We start from the raw sequence: 14,245 nt of genomic DNA on the forward strand, positions 1-14,245 counted from the left end.
CTAATACGGGTTATGCTCGTAGTTGTAGGTTAAAGGGTTAAGTATGTTATCTCTTATATGCAAAGAGCTGACTTTTTCCGATATATGAATTGCATTATAAAATAAAGATGAAAGTGCAAATAATGGAAAACATTGTATTTCATGGATAAAACACGAAGCAACCTAGTACCATTTCACATATCGATGAATATTAGGTCGTCCGAAAAGTTTCTTTCGTTTCATAAGGTGATAATAGATGAACGACAATTTCTGTTTTATATTATTTTATCGAATTAGGTACGATCCATTTCGTTCTATTTCTATTATTACGTTCCCGTATAACACAATAAATTAATATAAAACAAAAAACATTGTGCGCCTATTATTTCTTTACAAAACGAAAGAAACTTTTCGGGCAACCTAAAGAAACGAAGTGAAAAATCAAGTGCAACTCGTTAACGATCTTATCGATCTGACGAGGCGTACTTCTAATATGTCGATCGGAGTATAAGAGCGAAAGTAATGAAAGACATTTTGTCTCGTCAGATTAGCATCTTCACGCGAGAAACGTTCGAATGTGGTGAAGGCCATCAGCTTTGTAGAAAGCCACATAACAACGTAGTGTCAGTGGCCTGTTAACGTATCGTGTCGGAACGATGCGTTGCGTGTAGCGTCGCGCGATTCATGCGCTTTTCCCTTGCAGCTCGAAATTCACCGCCTTTTATTACCCTATAAAACGCCAGTTCACGCGACGATGTTGTTTTCTACGCTCGTCACATTCGCGTTATACGATACGTTTTCCACGATTCGAATTTTTTACGCTCGCCTCGTCCTTGCGAGTTGTAAATCTTCCGACAAAGGGATACGCGATAACATTGTTCCCGGAGTACGCGTTACTACGCGCGTGCCATTCCTCTTTGTCGCTACAAACGAAAGTTGGTCAATCACCTAGTTTCTATGCAGTTTATTAGACACGCGAGGCAACGTAACGCTGACGACGAAAATCGTCGTATCGCTAAGTTTTCCAAGTTTCCGAGTCTCGCTATCGGTGGTTGTATTCGCTTGCCTGCTTTTCCACTAAGTTTCTTGCATAGCATCGATGTAAAATTTATGACTGTCGACATTACACAAAACAAGGGGAATATGTCCGTGATAAACTGCTTATAGCTTCTCTCGCTTTGAATTATTTTCGATGTATTTTCGATGAATCTCGCGGAGAATTGTCGTTTATTGGCGTTCGCCATCGTTTCCACAGTTTTATGACTCTCTTATTTAGAAACACGGCGTGTCCCGGCATTAAATAAAGATTTTCAGAATCCAAAGGATTTATTAAGATCCCGTCTTATCGATGGAACGTGTGTACGATATTTGTTTTATCGAGATTTCGGCGACAGCGTGGAAACTGCTGTTTAAATATTACAATTACGAAGCGCGTGTATATCGATTTTTATTTGCATATCTGCTACAAAATTTAGTCAAGTATAATTTAGGGGATAATTAGACGATGAACGAGACCTTTAACACTAGAACAGCCGATAGTTAACACGAAGCTATTTCTATCGAAACCAGTGAAAATGACTGGTCTTTAAAAAATACGTAATAATAGAATATTTTTATATTTATTGATTTATTACTTTCTTACAGAAGCAATTCCATGTTATGTAGTACATTTTTCGTATTATTAATCCATCCGGGACCATGATCACGAGACGAGGGTTGACACATTTATAAAATTGTAGAACCAGTCATATTGACTGATGTGGTATTTCTAGGGTTAGCATCTAGCGATCTAGCGATCGATGCGCAATTTTCCTCATAACTGATATCGTCATATCGAACGATAGGCAGTACAAATTTTAAAAACGTGTGGCAAGATGTACAAAACGAGGAAACTGGTTAATTGTGGTTCGATAAACAGATTGCAGGACCTTTTAACACTTCGACAAGAACCAGTCATTTTCACTGGTATTGGTATAAGTAGCCTTGATACAAAATTATTTTGGGTTTGAGTGCATAAAAAACAAAATAAAATTCATTATATTGTTCTTTTAGTTATCGTTGCGAAAGTCATTACATCATCGTGAAAATAAAAAATATAACATGAAGTAGGAATTTTCAAATAAAATTGTAAAACCAGTTAACTTGACTGGTATGATAGTTCTAGTGTTAAAATCAGACAATAAAATAGACCCTCTTACACTTTGTCAAGTACCAGTCATTTTCACTGATATTGGTATAAGTAGCCTTGATACAAAATTATTTTGGGTTTGAATACATAAAAAACAAAATAAAATTCATTATATTGTTCTTTTAGTTATCGTTGCGAGAGTCATTACATCATTACGGAAAAAAGATATAACATGAAGTAGGAATTTTCAAATAAAATTGTAGAACCAGTCGACTTGACTGGTATGATAGTTCTAGTGTTAACGAATAAGTCTCGAAGATGGTCAAGAAAAATGGTTTAAACAAAGGAGAAATTTTTGTTAAGAAAGTGATAGATATGGAAAGTTGGAATCGTCCAGGTTGAATCTAATCTATTTGTCAACGTAATCGAATCTAGTGGACCAATTTTAATATCCTGCAAAAGTTTAAAGCGATCACTTTCTCGATTACACAAAAATATCGATCCTCCATGGTATCGAAACTATAATTAATTACATTTAAAAATGGAAGTTACAATCACGATATTCTCATTTCTCAGAAACTCGCGCAAGAACGTTCGTTCATTCAAAAGCTAAAGGGCACTTCGATCCCTTGACCAGAAGTGTAATACACTTTTTAAGTGCTTGGATCTACCAATTACGAACGATAATTGAGAAGAAGAAAAATCAGCAGAAAAGTAAGAGAATCTCGCCGACTCTTTCACACTCATTTTTCGTTTATCACTCTGTTAGATTCGGATTTATCGATAATTTCTTAGGAAAATCCTCGTCTATCCACGTCTTGTCAAGCTTCGCTATCGTCCCATAAATTTCACGACGACTCTATTTACTCTAGAAACGTGACAGTCTGCGTGACCGACGGTCTCCGCACGCTCTTGTGAACGAGCTGGACAAAAAATGTCCACTCTCTCGTCGATTACCAGTGAAATATCATTTGGTGGTTTATCCGACACGAGTGAAAGCTCGAGTCACGCATCGAGGAGGATAGTGTTTAGGTAATAGTCACTTGGCAACCGTGATCGATCTGTAAGATTACAGTTGCGCCTTGTCTTATCGATCGATCGTTTTGTGACGACACGATGGCGAAATGGTAGAACACCGGCTAAATTGGTGTGACAGGGTGGTAATAGCGGTTTCGAACGGTCTCCGGCGTGTAAAGCATTCGCTGACCCCTGATCGCTATATCTGACCCCTTATTGGTAGAGGCCAAGAAATTATCGGGAAGAAATAAAAAAAAAAAAAGGGACCATCAGTTTGGTCCAGTCGTTGTATCAATTGAACGTAACAGCCAGCGAAATGAAGGGTAATATTGTTTTACGATAACAGCTCGTTCAATTATTTCATAATCGAATTACCGCGGAAGAACGACGATGTTCATTTCGACTTGTTAACGAAGCGTGTATCGTAAATTGAACGAATCATCTTTCCATCTTCTTCTTTTCTTCTTTCTTCTTTTCTTCCTTAAATTTCGTATTCATTTTTTTTTTTTTTTTTTTTACGTAATTATATAGATGACCGACGTTAATGTATTTGCAGACGTTTCAAGGGTACATGCGTGAGAATTAAAAATTAATTTCAGCCATCTTCATCTTTCATTCCGTTTCGGTATCGCTCTCTTCAAATCATTGTCTTCAGATTGATATAAATTTGCGTACGTAGACTCGCCATCTGATAACGCGTTACAGAACGTCGTACGTATGTTGTTCATTGGTGATCGTACGAGATGGTAGGAGGACCGAAGTCGTGGAATTGTAAAAAATCGAGTTTGAATGGTAAACGTATTTTTTCCCCCGTCCACTGAAAGTGACAAAAAGTTCCATGAATAATGTGTTTCGTGCAACTTTGAAGCATGAATATTTTTCGCATATTTTAGTGGCGAGAAGTTCTCAAAATTCGAAACTCTACTCTCGAGGGTTGTTCTCCAAATGTGTTTACTTACTGAAATTTCCTCCTTTTTACGCGTTATTTTTCTTCTTGTTTGATTTTTATCGAAGATCCAACTCGAAAGCATATTTACGTTATATTCGTATAATATATATATATTAATAATTGATTAATAATTAGTAATTGAAATAGAATTGTCATTCGTTAGTTGGGAGACAGGATGTCATCGAAAGAGAAAAATCCATCGATTTTACGATTGGTCCAAGAGAAACGGTAAAAAGCAGCCAGTCAGTTCTTTCGCTTTATCTTCTACGGGGTACGATAACAAATTTCGTTTTTTATGCAATTTCGCCAACGAGAGTGTCGTTATAGCATTTTGCATTTGCAACGATCGTTTCCAAAATTTCATCGAACTTCGGAGAATACAATTTTGTAGAGGTCTCCTACGAGCTTCGCAAGCTTCGAAGCTTTACAAAAATTACCTTATCAATTTCGTATGTTTCTCCCTTGAAATATGAAAACTGCATCTAAGAGGGCGGTATATAGTGCAAGCGTATTCGGTTCAAAAACAAACAAATTTTTATCTGACAATTAGTTATTTATATCACATCACCTTTATGGACGTAGACAATTTTAATATTAAGGGGGCGCCCTGAATTAGAATGTTCTAAAACAGCGTTCTAACAACCTTTTGTGATTTTTTTTTAGAAGGGAATGAAGTTATTGAATTTTGAGGTATAGCTTTATATACAGGGTGGTTGATAACTGGTGGTAAAAGCGGAAAGAGGGTGATCCTGCGCGAAAAAAGAAGTGGAAAATATAGAATAAATATTTTTCGTTCGAGGCTTTGTTTTCGAGAAAATCGACTTTGAATTTTCGCTCGGTACGCGTGCGGTACGTTATAACGGATCTCGCTGTAGATCGTTGTCTCGATGGAAAAATTAAAAAAAAAAAGAAATGTTTTATTCTATATTTTCGACTTCTTTTTTCACGTAGAATCACCCCCTTTCCGCTTGTACCACCAGTTACCAACCACCCTGTATATTTAACGAATACAAAAAAATTTTTGTAAAGTAAGAAAAAATTATAACAGATTTCTAAGCCTATTTCATGGGCTGCAGTTTTCAATCGGCGTGAAACGAAAAACCAAAAAAGGATTAAATTATTATATATTTTTCTTCTCGATGAACTAACAAAAGAAAAGGCGGAAAATAGTGTGAAATTAAAAATTTTCGCGGGTTGAAAGAAAAATTGTGTTTTTTTAAAAAGAAGAAATCAAATTTAAGTTGCTATAACAATTATTTAAATAAACTTTTCGACGAACTTTTTTACTTATATTTTTTAGTTAATTCAGGACACCCCCTTAAAGAAAAAAGTGGACGTAATGTGATACATGTAGTTTCTTAACGTATGATAATTCGAGCTAGTGCAGTTGGATCGAATTTTGCTGTGTGTCCTTTTTAACCAATTTTACGGATAGAATAATTTATTAAAAATTTAACGAAAAGACACATGAGCGTACAAATATAAATTATTTTAAGGAACATTTTCATTTGAGATATTCAGAAGCTGTTTGTCTTGCAAATTCTTACTTACAGTGATTAATATGAACGACAGTGTGCCTTTGTTTTCAGATTACAGACTGCAATTAATATCACGATAAAAATGAATTTCTAATTAACTAACGTTTCCTACAGAAACAATTGACAAGAGCTCTGTCTCGTAATTGCTAGCTACGTACAGTGCTCCCCGTAATTAACTAAATGGCAGAATATTTTGACACGAACGAAGCCGTACAACTACGTTCCAGCTAACAATCTCGTTCTTGCAAGAGAAAGGTGTCTCAGTGATTCGATGTTATTGGAATATAAAATGGAACAAAATTTATTCCCATTAATTCGAAGTATTAAAGATTTGAAAATTGTTCATTTCGACACAAATTGTTATATCGTTAATCACGAACGCGAATTACATTATGCGTGTAATTATTAACAAAAGATCGACAGATGTTTAAATCACATCGTAAGTTAAAAGACGATATTTCATTTATGAGAATTGTCAGATTTCTATTAATTTGCGTAATGGTGTTTACGTAGTTTTGCCAACTCGTGTTGTAACTGATTTAAACGCATTTTTCATTCAACATACAGCGTTGATCTTGCTGACACGTGGAACCCTTCGAGCGATTATAAACAATCCTATTTGTTCGTGTTTAAACGATAACACGTAACTTTCATCGGGATAATTTGTGGTTAGCGTTAATTAATTATCGAAACGGAAGAAAACTATTTTCCTTAACATAGTATGATCACGTGGTTCGAAAGAGTGAGCATGATGGTAATTCTTTTAAACTGCATTACACTGGGAATGTACCAACCGTGCGTCGACGATCAGTGTGTGACAAACCGCTGTAAAATATTGCAAGTATGTATATTTATTTATCTCCCTACATATGAACATTTTTATAGCTACTTTCTTTCAAAAGTTTTCATAATTTTTAAGATTTTAATATAGCCAGCTTCGAAGATAGCAAGCGAGTCTCTGTTGAAACATTGATTTCGCTGTGCGCAGTAGATAGAGAACGTTAGAATCAGACTAGTTTAACATAGCTGAAACTACTGGAGTCTGTACAGTTCGGTGGAATCTGTCGAATCTACTTCAAATATTTGAACGTACTGCTTCTCTTTTCTCGCATGGAAATTAATATTTATAAAAGAATATACTGCAATATTATTCGAATCTTTCATAGTCGATTATAAATATTCGAGTCCGTATCCGAAGAGCACGATTAGCAATTAAAAAATTCAGCGATCGATTTCAAAGTTTTTCCCCTTTAATCGATTCAAAATTGTCCCCTTTAATCGATTGTGCGACCGAATACATATTTTTCCGGCCTGTTGGACATTGCGAAAACTATTCTTTATTCGATTGTTTACAAAATTTCGTAAACTTGTCATCCATTTTCGGTTATATTCGTGAACGTTTGTATGAAATTTACGATAAATGGTCGAAAGTCAAAAAAGCAAATATGGATTTGCCACGCTTTCCTTGCGTACTCTTCATACGTATCTGTGAAAGCCATTTGCAGCTATCGTTAATTACGAGTGATAATTGAAAAAAAAGAAAAAAAAAAAAGAAAAAAGCCAGAAAAGATATAATTGAATCTCGGTGGCCTTTATCTGCTCGTTTTCATTTGTCACGGTGCGGTGTTAAGCTCAGATTTACCTTGGCAAAAGGTTGCAATTACAATTCCGTGCGTCACGATTTATAGGTTGCTGCACTTTCGACTGCAGCTTGCGCGATGAAATCGCAACGCTCTTTCTCTTTCGCTGTTTTTATGTCAGCGTGCGCGACTACGCTGAATAATTTTAATTAGTGATACGACTTAATTATCAAGCTATACAGAATATGCGTATAGAATTTACCCAGTTGTTAACCCGTTTTTCGCCTCGTTTCGGGTCAGCTCTGACATTCACGTGTATCCCATTGTTAATATCTGCTAATCTGCATACACCGCTCGACCATATATTACGGGAAAATGTTTTGTTATTTTACAAATGAATTTGAAGATATTCGGTATTACTGGAATCGAAAAATGCACGCGTGATTTCACCGAATCCAGCGATTAATCGTGAAAATGGATCAAAATTCTAAAAACCAATAAACGCTATTTCGAAGATTAAATTTCTATTATGCAATCCATAAATGAAAATTGAATTTTAATTTTGTTATCCTCCGGATTTCTGTTATTCCAATTCCATTTGTTTCGATCGTGAGAAAAGATCTTTAAACGTTTTAAGAATATCTTTCACATAACATTGAAACGACAAATCACGAATTTTCTCTCTCTCATTTTTTTCAAACGTAAAGAAAAATATTTCAACCCCTAAAGGCTACAGATCTTTCGCGTCTATTTTAAATTAAAAACTAAACAAGATCGAACAAATAGAATTAAATGTTTTATCGCTATTCGATGTTGTATAAAGAGGAGGAAAAATTATTGTCTGCGCTATCGGTTACAAATAACCACATCGCAACGCAATGATATTACAACAAACTTCGCGTGGCATTCGAACAAAATTTCGCTTACCATAGCTTTCGAGAATCGATTACTAAGAAAGCAGGATTCGATAAAAAATCGTCGAACCGGTTTACGAGGCTTAAGAACTTTAATCTATACGTCTGAAGATTCAAATTAACGTCGGTATGAAAAACCAGCGAAACTATGTCCCTGCAGATTCTCTGGAAAACTTCGTGTCCCATTTTCGTCCTATCTTTGTTTTCTGGCTCGTGCCAGAAGAAAAATGAAAGGAAGAAAAAGAAGAGTCGCGAAGAAAGTTTCCTTCAAAGAGAAAAAAATGTCAAAGCACGAAAGTCTTGATGCAAGAGGCGATTGATTAATTGCGCTGTTTGTCCTGCTTTCCACGTTTGGTTTCACACGTCAAAGAGAAAAGGGAAGCAAACGCGATTGAACAGTAGTCGGTGGTTCGACAGCTAATGCAACTTGCTGCTCTAGTGTCCTTGATCAATTACGCCCGATCGGGTTAAGCGTGTTGTCGTCTAATCGGCCAGCCTGGCTTTCTGGCTTACAGATGTTCGACGACATCATTTTCGCCTTCTTCGCCCTGGAGATGACGATCAAAATGGTCGCGATGGGCATCTACGGCAAAGGAACGTATCTCGCTGACTCCTGGAACAGATTGGACTTTTTCATAGTAGCGGCTGGGTGAGTGTTCGTCAATCCTCCGTCTGTAACTTTATCTTTGTTCGCGTCGTCTGTTCGCTGGGTCGTTCAAGTTCATGCCGATTTTTCTAGGTTGTCGTGTTTGCAACAATTTTTTCCAAAATTCTTGAATATTCCTTCAAGAATGCGAAATATCGTCCGACAGTTCCCATCGTTACGTTAATTTGATTTTTTTCGGAGCAAAGCAGAATTTAGACAAAAGTGTGGAAAGATTGAAAAATTAGTTAAAATCGCTGGTCGAAAACGACCCAGCGTGCGGATCGAGGGTTAATCGTCTCTTATTTCGCAGACTCGTATGCTCTTTCCTCGCGAATCACCTTCTGGAATGTACAGTCGCATTCCACGCGTAACACGGAACACGCCGCTGTTTCCGCATTTGTTGTTTCGTACACGACAGAATAATTCGAATATTCTATTCTTCCGGAATATGAACCATTTATCGTAGCTGGAAAATATCTGAGCAATCTCTCCTTAACGATAACATTTAATCAGATTTTTAGGAACTGAAAGGTTCCTGGTGGAATATGAAACCTGAAAGTCGCTAACAAGTAGAATGGTTCCGTGTCTGGACGAACAATACTCGGTGAAATTCCATTTACCTGGATCCACTGGAGGACAAACATACGTATAATTGGAGTTCATGCAGCGAGAATTGTCTCGCTGATTCGCTTCATGACCTGCCATTTCTCATTCGACTAATTAGAGTTCACACATATGTAGATAAGTGAACTCAATTAGCCGGAGTTCAATTACATCAGACGCTGCGTAAAATTTCCCTCTGATACGGTAGACCGCTATTTCCCTAAATCCTATCTGTTACAACGAAATCTTATCTCGATGTTAGAGCTATCGTACCAATCTGAACGATCTCCGTATCCGATCTCTTATTTCGCCAATTATTGAAAACATGCAAATTGACAATATCAACGCTCACGCTGATTATCGTTGATCGCGATTAATCACGTCGCGTACAGCGTATTTAATTGCAACATATTTAATCACAAGTATCAACGTAATCTATAGTCCATTAAACTGCGGTTATTCTCGTAAGAAGCGACAGTCAGCGTAAAGAACCGCTCGACTACTTTACTCCGCGAACTCCAGTTGTGCGGAATTTTTGTCGCCGTGAGATTTAGATACGCCGAGTTGCATCGTAAATCTATTCAGACAGATTAGAATAGTTGCGCTATAGATCGACTTTTATAAGTCTCGTTGGCGAACGAGAGAGCAGCTTACGAACGAACGAAATAATGGAAACGAAATTGAATGGAAGAGCGAAGAAAGAGCAAGATACGAGAATAAGTTGGATATGGGGAATGAATAGAGTTGGCGTTTATTCGTGTGGAATTTTTATTTTGGTATAACGAACGAGCAAGTTGCGCGAAAGTTTCCCTTAATTCGGTGGTTGGTTCGAAGCTACGGAGGTCGGAACGTACTTCGTGGCAAGTTTTCCGTGAAATAAAGTTTCGCGGATTGAACGGTGTCACGCGGGTAAAGTTAATCGCACAGGTTCCATCGAGGTACTTAGGAGCTCGTGAAATTGATAAACCGCTAAACTCTTATTCGATTTTACGCGAGCCAGCCGTGTTTCCCAGTATCACGTTCATTCTGTTTTATAATTGAAAAGGTAGCTCGAAGGCAACGAAATATTTCCATTCTTCGATTATCCTTCAAATCGACTACGGCTTTTCGTTCTACGTAGGTTTTCCTTTCTTACAATTCTGAACGCAACGGACACGTAGAAACGCGTACGAGTCGGTGTGAAACATTTGGGGAATTCGTAGTTACGCGTGTTCATTTATAAATAAATTTACTTGGGATAAAATTCAATTACAAGAGGGGAGCACGTACAACACGTTGCTTTCAGCAGTCTAATTTCATTTTCACCTAACATCGCAGAATTCTGATTGACGAATGCTTATTCAATCTCGAACGTTTTGAACGGATTCGGTCTGAATGGAATTTATATCTTCATTTTTGCCAACCTTGCCACCAGAGTTTACTAAATATTCGACAGAAAAACAACGCCTTGGCGTGGAATAAATATTTGCGATCGGAACGAAATGTTCGACAAAGAAGAAAAATTCTATGTTCGATTATTCTATTTCAGTGCTCTGGAATATTGTTTGAACGTGGAAAACATGAATTTATCGGCCATAAGGACTATAAGAGTCTTGAGACCTCTACGTGCCATCAACAGGATTCCAAGTGAGTATACAAAAATACAACTGGTTGTGTACGTTGAAAAACGCTGACTTTTACGATAAACAATTTTCATAATAGACGGCAAATATATAAATCGCGCGTACGTATATCCAAGCGAACCAACGTTCGCGACATTTATTTGCTTCGATCTTTCTGGCCAAAATTCTGATCGAATAAAATACACCGAATAAATTTATCCGTTTCAAAAAAAAAAAAAAAAAAAAAAAAAAAAAAAAGAAATAAAAGAGAGAGAATATTTGTCGTTATACCGATCATGTGCAAGGTGAATCGGAATCCAAAGGCATAGGGTATTGCCGAGGGAAGATGGTTCTTCGTTCAAAAATAAGTCGGGAAAGAACAAATAAAGTTTTATCCTACGGAGCTTTGTTTACAAGAAAATTGATTCTCGTTGGAAGCGTGTGCAATCGAACATAAATTGGTCCCTAAGCTAATCCAAATCACCAGATAAAATTCTTTCCTTCTGTTTATCGCGTACCGCCATGAAGGGGAGTTTTTGTCGTAACGCGATTTGAATTTTAAAGGAGGGCCAAGAATTTCTTACTTACATATTCTTTTCTAACTTACTTGTAGTCGCTTCTCACGCCGTTTCTCAAACTTACATAACCGGTAGACGTTCATATTTATTTATAAACACTTGCATATTCATAAACGATCTATTTACGACGACTACCATCTTCCAAGTATTTAATTACAGGGAAAAATTCTAATTGATCGCGATAATAGGAAAATTAGTCGCAACAAAAATTCTCATTTCTCGCAATGGATTTGCCACGCTGAAAACTTTCGTTTCAAATTTCGATGTATTTTAACGCGGAGGATCGCCGTGTAACGCGGTCGCATTATTCGTTCGTACGCTACGTTTGCAGTTAATACACGCACCGATCGATCAATTTTTCCAAATTTACGAACTTGTTATATCCGGCGTCCGTTGAAAAATATTTGCCAGTGTTTTTCTTTCTTTTTCTTTTTTCCACTCAAGCACTCGACTCGTTTCTCTTTCGATACTCCTTACGTTGCAGCCGCGATTGCAGCTTCTTTAAATAAAATCGCGTGAAAAGAAGATCCGACGTTCTCTGTTCGATCGAATTTACATTTTTCTCGGCCCGCAACGATTATATATAGTAGGATATAGATGTAAGCTTAACATGAATGAACTTGAAAGAAGATTTATTCCTGAACGATCCAGATGAACAAATAATGAGCGGATCGATTTAGAACCGCGATACACTATATTTGAGTGTTCCGCCTGTAACAAGTCCTTCGCTTTTCTCGCCTCGTGATTTCCTACTTTTTCGCGCACATCTCTATTTAGCGCCGTATCCGGATGACATTATTCTTCCTCCAGTGACGTACAATGGCTCACGAAAGTATTTGAACGTTTATAGAAATCTTTCGCCGATATATTACATCGTCCGTGCGATATTAAACGTTTTGAAATTTCATTAGCGACGTAATCAGATACGACTGACGTATATGGAAGCTACAAGATATTAAAAATGAAGGTATATGATATTATCGATATATAAAAAAAAAAAAAGAAAAAACGAAAAGAAGCGAAAAGTATTAAAAATGGTCTCACCGAGTATCGAGATTTACCAATACAATGGACAATTGATCGTTGAAATGCCTTCACGATCTCGGCTAAAAGATATCTTGCAATAAATATAGCTTCTAGCCTACGTTTCCGGATTCGTTTCAAAATTGACCGATGTAATCGCGCTGATCTCACTACGATATCAACGAAATTTGAAAATCTCTCGCCTAAGCGCGATTACGTTTATAAAAGCTTTCTTCGAGTCTTCGAATACTTTCCTGACTTGCTCTGTAAACAAAGAAATCCTGTATTTGTCACGCTGTCGGTGAAACTAGACGACACGATTGCGCCGCAATCATAGCGAACAGCCGAGACTTGTTTTAAAAGGAGACTCGAGTGTCGCTGTTCTTGCCACTATTTCGTCTTTCTTTTTCCAACAGGTATGCGGATACTAGTGATGCTTTTACTCGACACTCTTCCTATGCTGGGCAACGTGCTGCTGCTGTGCTTCTTCGTCTTCTTTATATTCGGTATCGTTGGCGTGCAACTGTGGGAGGGCATCCTGCGTCAACGTTGTTTCCTGAAGGCTTTACCCAACGTCAAATATCCCGAGTAAGTCTCAAACCGAACGATACGTCTTCTGTCGTTCGTTCATTTATTGGTTTTTCTCTACGTACATATATGCGTTTCTGAGACGATCAGAGTTCGTCTGGTTCGTTTATTATTACGCTTAAACTCGCATCGATTCCGCATTTTCTTCTCTATTCTCTTTTCCCTCCCTCTCACTCTCTCTCTCTCTTATCCTCTTGCTCTCTCTCTCTCTCTTACCCTCTCTATCTTACTGTTTCACTCTGACTTTCGTCTTTGTCTTGCTTCTACCACCTCGCTTCTCTCTTTTTGATCCGCTCTTTCTTGCTTCCCCCACGTAATCGTCGAGAGTCAACGTTTAACACGCGGCGTACGCTAGGCGTTTGAGATAAACGTCGGCCGTACTCTATTTCCAGAAGATGGTGCAATACACGAACGCACGTCTGGATAAGTATTAACTCAGCCATCGGACGCGCACGCGTGCATTTCCAATTGCTGTCTGCGAATCAGCTGTTTTGCGCTTTCATCTTTGTTCCCCACGTATATTTGCCACACGAATTTCCACGCTTTGACAAGTGTAATCACGAAACTCGCCGACATCTTTCGTTTTTATTCGTGTTTCACAAACTTTTCGCAATTGCAGATCGACGCGTCTCGCTCGTCAACGTCCTTTAACTTAACGTACGCGTTCTCTGTGTGTCAATTTCGATTGGAAATATCCTATTCGTCGACCAGTTTCTACGACGCCGATGACAGTTCCGTAAAGTTTGACTGAGAGACGCAAAGCGATCGATGAACGTCGACCACTTTGCGAATATTTTTCTTCGACCTTGTTTTATTCCCGGTTTAAACAGCGTCGCGTATAGTTAGGGAATTTCCGTGACCGGTGTGTGCCCTACTTTATAGCGAATCACGAGCTTCTCGCGAAGAATCCCGCGCCGCTTCCGTGTTACATAGCCGACATCGTTCGTTATCAGATATTTTACATCCACCTCTTCACGCTCATTTATTTTCGGCTTTACGTATACCGATATCCATTCGCTTGATGATTTTCACATGGCACTTCACGGAAACTCGCGTCGGCGATCTTCCAGTGCTAAGGGTCAACGTTACTCTTTTCTAAAA

The 14,245-nt window shown here is 37.8% G+C and overlaps 1 protein-coding gene across 5 annotated transcripts in view; it reads left to right on the forward strand.

Annotated features, from left to right (window-relative positions):
- The window catches only part of LOC117213095 (voltage-dependent T-type calcium channel subunit alpha-1G), a 110,057-nt gene that overhangs the window by 24,348 nt on the left and 71,464 nt on the right, over positions 1 to 14,245 (forward strand). For all 5 annotated transcript variants that reach the window (XM_033458438.1, XM_033458410.1, XM_033458419.1 and 2 more), the window contains exons 2-5: positions 6,341 to 6,452; positions 8,621 to 8,754; positions 10,883 to 10,980; positions 12,973 to 13,144. In XM_033458438.1, the coding sequence (XP_033314329.1) occupies positions 6,341 to 6,452; positions 8,621 to 8,754; positions 10,883 to 10,980; positions 12,973 to 13,144 (516 nt within the window). The remainder of the gene's footprint in view (positions 1 to 6,340; positions 6,453 to 8,620; positions 8,755 to 10,882; positions 10,981 to 12,972; positions 13,145 to 14,245) is intronic.

This window comes from Bombus bifarius, unplaced genomic scaffold (genome assembly GCF_011952205.1).
Source record: "Bombus bifarius isolate JDL3187 unplaced genomic scaffold, Bbif_JDL3187 scf7180000007970, whole genome shotgun sequence".
Classification (NCBI taxonomy): domain Eukaryota; kingdom Metazoa; phylum Arthropoda; class Insecta; order Hymenoptera; family Apidae; genus Bombus; species Bombus bifarius.